General features: G+C 36.4%; 1 protein-coding gene across 1 annotated transcript in view; it reads right to left on the bottom strand.

The window, feature by feature from the left end:
* Positions 1-1,278: 1,278 nt before the first annotated feature.
* LOC133669508 (probable phospholipid-transporting ATPase 8) overlaps positions 1,279-5,285 on the bottom strand; it is an 8,018-nt gene continuing 4,011 nt past the window's right edge. The window contains 5 exon segments of the mRNA XM_062089715.1: positions 1,279-2,105; positions 2,987-3,178; positions 3,713-3,811; positions 4,923-5,048; positions 5,154-5,280. Coding sequence (XP_061945699.1) covers positions 1,593-2,105; positions 2,987-3,178; positions 3,713-3,811; positions 4,923-5,048; positions 5,154-5,280 — 1,057 coding nt within the window. The 3' untranslated portion in view covers positions 1,279-1,592.

Here is a 5,285-nt window from a genome sequence, read left to right as displayed (position 1 = left end):
ATATGAATCAGTAACTGTAGGAATAGATGGTAGAAAGGCATGACAGAAAGAATTTTTCAAGTTGGTGATTTGGTTTATTTTAAGTTACAACCATACAAACAGAAGAGTTTAGCATTAAAAAAGAACGTGAAGCTTGACCCAAGGTTCTATGAGCCTCACAAGATCGTATAAAAGATTGGGGAAGTTGCCTATGAACTATGGTTGCTAATGGGGTCTGCAATTCACCTAGTTTTTCATGTCTTATTACTAAAATAAAAAGATTAGTAGCGATGGTAGAAAGGCATTGTTACTGTTCTTATTATCAGTGACATGGAAGTCAAGGAAGTTGTTAACTAAAAGCAATTAACATGTGATAAATGCGAAGTGGTTGCAATGGAGGAATGATAGAAGTTTAGCATGTGGAAGATTAGCTAGTTGGGTTGTCAGAGTTAGTTATGGTTAGTTATAATAGGTAGTAGTTAAGGATGCAGTAATAGTTGTTTTTCAAAATGTTTTTTATTTGGAAATACATTAAAATAATATTTTTTTTTATTTTTTTTAAAAATTATTTTTAACATCAATACGATGTGAAAACATAAAAAAAATTAATTTAAAAAAAAAAACAAATTTTTATAAAACACCACTGTTTAGAATTGCATTCTAAACAGCACCTAAATCTGGCAGTAGGTATCAACTACAAGCAATAATCCAGAAGCTTGTATATAAGCTGGAATAAAGAATGAGAAAGGCATGTCATGAAAGATGTAACAATTTTTGTATCTTATTTTTTTTCTTAGATTGAACCTGTTAGGCTGTAGCCTAACAGATGGACCGAGTGGAGGCAACTCAGATCTGGCAGCAGCCGGTGGCGTGGTCAGAGATGCTTGTGGGCGGTGGCTGAAAGGTTTTGTTGCTAATATGGGGTGCTGTTTTTCACTAAAAGCAGAGCTGTTGGGTGCTTTATGTAGTCTTCAAGTTCCTTGGGACACTGACAAGCGCAAAGCAGAATTCCGCATTCTTTTAGCTGTACAAGAGAATCTTTACTTGTGAATCCATTAGCTGGAAAGAGAGATCGCAGATGTCGTCAAGGAAACTATCATGCTGTTTTTTTTTTTTTGGCCACGAGTCATGGTTTTCATATTGGCTTACATGTTCTTTATGATCACTGCGGGTATCCTTTTTCCATTCTGATGCAGCAAGGACGGCCTCACCTTGGCTGCGGCCCCGTTATTAAACAAAGAAATAAATGAAACAAAAATAATATATCGGTTTCACACCTCGAATCATGCATGCACCATCTGAAGAACGTAAAACCAACAAACCCAATCAAAAACTATACAGAAATGTTTATAACCATGAACAAATTAGGAACGAGATAGTTCAAAGCATGGGTGAAGAAGTTGATGTTTGCCCTTGTCTAATCTACAGGAGACTGATAAAAAACATCCACATCTTCATATACATACACTCCCACCTACAAGCATAAGGCCACCTGAGTTGACCCCGGTTGGCAGCTGCAAATACACATTTTCATGAGACGTTTCTCTGCCTCGTATTTTCCTTTGCATGATCTGTTTTGATTTTTTTTCCCACCTCCTGGCTCATCAGAAATCTCAGCCTCGTGGCCTCCTTCTGACTGAAATTATATCATCATGGTACATGGGTAGAAATCGAGATTGAAATGCCCTGTATGAGAAGTATGGTAGCAGCGTCGAAATAACAACAAGAAGAGTGACAAGCCAATATAGAATACTGGGTGCACAGGCTTCCACAAAAACCTTATGTGCTGTTGTAGATACTCCGGGTGGAAGAAAACCATATATCACCATAAATATATACCAGAAAGCTATGCTTCCCCAGATGAAGAAGTGCTGAATCCAGGTGAAGTAATGGATAGAGAGTGCTATTTGGCAATTTACGGCCCAAACTACACAAGTATACATCGTCGCCCCAAGGATCTCATAGTCAACAACTTGACCATCTCTCCGGAAGGCTTGATTGATCATGGAATTGATGGTGAAGAAGAAGATAATTATGGAAGTAAGAACTCCATTACATATCCAAAGAAGGATGTGGGGCCAGCTGAAGAGGATGTTTTTGATTCCCTCTCTATATAACAAAGGATACTGTAAAAAAGATGATCTACAGTCAACAAAAGGCCTTCTGATCTACAGTCATAGAGGTAACATTTGAAAGTATTGACTATTGAAAAAAAGTATTCAATTATGTGCTAATAAATGGAGTTTGTAGCATAAATTTCCACTCCAGTTGCTCACTGTTGCATGCCTGCATATTCATACCCTCGTGTTTTTGAGAATGTGCATCTTAATACTTTTACATTTGCATCGGTTTCAAGGGGTTAAGTCATTCTGAGAAGGAGGGGGAAAAGATGAACAGTAACAAAGCCATTCCACCAGACCTTGATCAAATCCCAGATACCATCTTAATAATGAAAGTATAGTACATGAGGTGAGAAGCAAATAAATTCAATGGACTTGTTCCAAATTATCAATTATGAAATTGAAATTGCATATTATGGTAGTATGTGGGAAACAAAAAGTCAGAAGAATATTGGTGTCACTAAGGTTTCCAGAAGCAGGTAACTCGGAGGAAAAAAATCAGCAAGAAAGTTTATCAAAATTAATGCTGTCATCTAATAAAGAAAAGCAGTGTCAGAGGAAATTACCTATGTCAAACCCAATTTTTTTAATTGTAAGAATCACAAATCTCCAGTTTCTTTTTAGAAAATGTTAAGATGCTATTTGGTTATCCTCCTAGCATGTTTCTAATTCAGACACCTTCCTTTACCTGACAAAGAAGCTAGTTCTTGTATCTATATATAAGACACAAATATTAATGATTCTAAAAGTCCTTTTCTGTTTCTTATAACATGCTACTGCATTCCTGAGATTCAGTAGTCAAGGCTATTTGGATTTTCCCAAGTCTAGACATTTTCTTCCTCTTTCTGTTAACATGTGCCCGATATTATATAGCAAGAATTCCCTACCTCGAGACAAAGCCGTGCAGAAACATCCTGATCAAAAACACCAAGAGCAATTACAGGAAGCGAAGTGAAGAATACATTGTAGAATGACATGTACCAATCATTATACGCAGGCTGACCAGAGAAAGAAGCATAGGCCTCAAACCAAAACAAAGTAAACCCAAATGTGATGTTCTTGTAGAAAAAGTAGCATACCTGCATCCACCCAAACAAAAAACATGCAGTAGCACACTAATTAGCTAAAACAGCCATTTAATTGACAATTTTACATTTTACAACTTGGATGGAATAGCCTCCCCACATTTTGTTTAGCTCTCCTAAAATATTGCAATGACCTCTTCAACAAATGTGATCCTGATTGTTTACTATAAAACAAATTATGGCAAGAAATTCAGTTCAATTAAGCCCAAGTTCTGGACCGCCTATATGGATTCCTTTTCTCTAAATGACAATGTAAAGATGGATGCAAGAGTTTCAAGTTCCTTGGGTGGCCAACATTTTAAAATCTCTCCATAATGTGCAGAGACACATAATGCCAAATGCTCGTTTTCTTTTGAAGGAATTATATTCTTGGAACAGAAACCAAAAAAGCACAAATGACAAACAGCATAAAACCTCTAATTGCATGACAAAAAGCTGATTGCAAAGGGAAATGTGAATTTCATTTCTCCATATATTTAACATGCACTTCTAGAAAGATGAGAATGACTTGGGAACAAACAGTTTTACCATCATTGCTATTCGCCTATAGCACCAGTGGCCATGTACCAGCAATAACCGTTCCAGAAAACGAAATTGAGCAATTGCAAAGTCACTTGACATCACAGCCTGCAGTTGAAGAAATAGCTGAAATCAGTAAGTAGGTCATGAGTTGATTTTGAGAAATGTTTAAATAGAGATCATGGATGGGAGGACTATAACAGTGGTATTTGTTCAAGGAAATAGTTAATGCCTTAAGATGAGGATTGCAACTTAAAAAAGCAATGCAACTGTTAATACTAGAAATGGCAACAGGAACAATATGTGGGATAGTTTGCAAATGGAGAGTCAGAGGCAAGGGTACATGGGAAGGGGAATTTATTATGTGACAGAGAAGGAAACAGTAGCATCAATTAAGCAAATCTCGCCCACTCATTCCCTTTTTCCACAGGATCTGATTTTTAGACAGCAAAAAATTTGTTCCTTTTCAACAATACAAAAGGTTTATATTGCCACCTATGATCAAGCTTGTGAGGAGATAAATAGACAGGAAATAACGTCACCAACTTGACATACAGATGATTAAACTGCATATTCGTAACCATCAAGCAATGGACTCCGCCAAAGCTCAATTTCTCTAGTTAATTTTATGAAATCTAAAGCTAAACTTTTCATATATTGAGTACTTTGCTGAAGCTGAAGATTTGAAGAAGGAAATAGCTAAATGGAAAGCTGATTAATGCCCAAGTCATGGAGTTCTGGTCCCGCAAAACAAAGATCCTAGGGAAGGAGATCTAAACCACAGGTTGAACCATTTAATTTTGAGTTCTAAACCCAAAGGATCAGTCACCAGATCTTTCCTCACACTCAAAACTTGTAACAACATCATGCCACAACCGAGCTTGTATTACCACTTTAAACAGCCATAAGAAATGGTTAAGAACTTCAAGATTAAAATGAAAATAGAAAGTCAGCACAAATTCGTGCATAACAGTTACACATAGAGCTAATATCAGAAAAAGAAAGCTAGTATTTCATAGTCCATAATAAATTCGTGCATAAATATGTTTTATGCCATATTAACATGAAACACACATCTATTTAATTGACAAGGGATGGCATCAAAGATATTATATTGTGGAGCTATATCAAGTAAATGGAATTTAAGCTTAAATTCTGAATGGTATTGAGAACAGAAAAAATTTAACCACACGTGGATTTTTTAATATGTAATATTGACCTGCATTCCTTCAACACCGCTAATGCCAACTCCAATATCAGCCTCCTGAAGCATGCTGACATCATTCCCCCCATCACCAATTGCCAATGTTGTTTTACTAGAATCCATTTTCACCAGTCTCGTGACCTGCATATCTTCTATACTCTTCTTAGATTTTTTACATTAATTGCAACAAAAAATGTCATTTTTTAGCTAACAAATCATTAAAATGAGCATGATTATGATGCTTACAAGAGCTTTTTGTTTGGGAGTGGACCGACAACATAGAACAGAAGCACAAGCAAGTGCAAGATTCAAAAATTTCTTCTCCAGCTTGTTGTGTAGCGCAAAAGCCAAGGACTCCCCCTCAACCACCAAACCAAA

The sequence above is a fragment of the Populus nigra genome, chromosome 1 (assembly GCF_951802175.1).
Source record: "Populus nigra chromosome 1, ddPopNigr1.1, whole genome shotgun sequence".
NCBI lineage: Eukaryota > Viridiplantae > Streptophyta > Magnoliopsida > Malpighiales > Salicaceae > Populus > Populus nigra.
The sequence above is the reverse complement of the archived record's forward strand: the minus strand, read 5'-3'. Positions and strand labels throughout refer to the sequence as shown.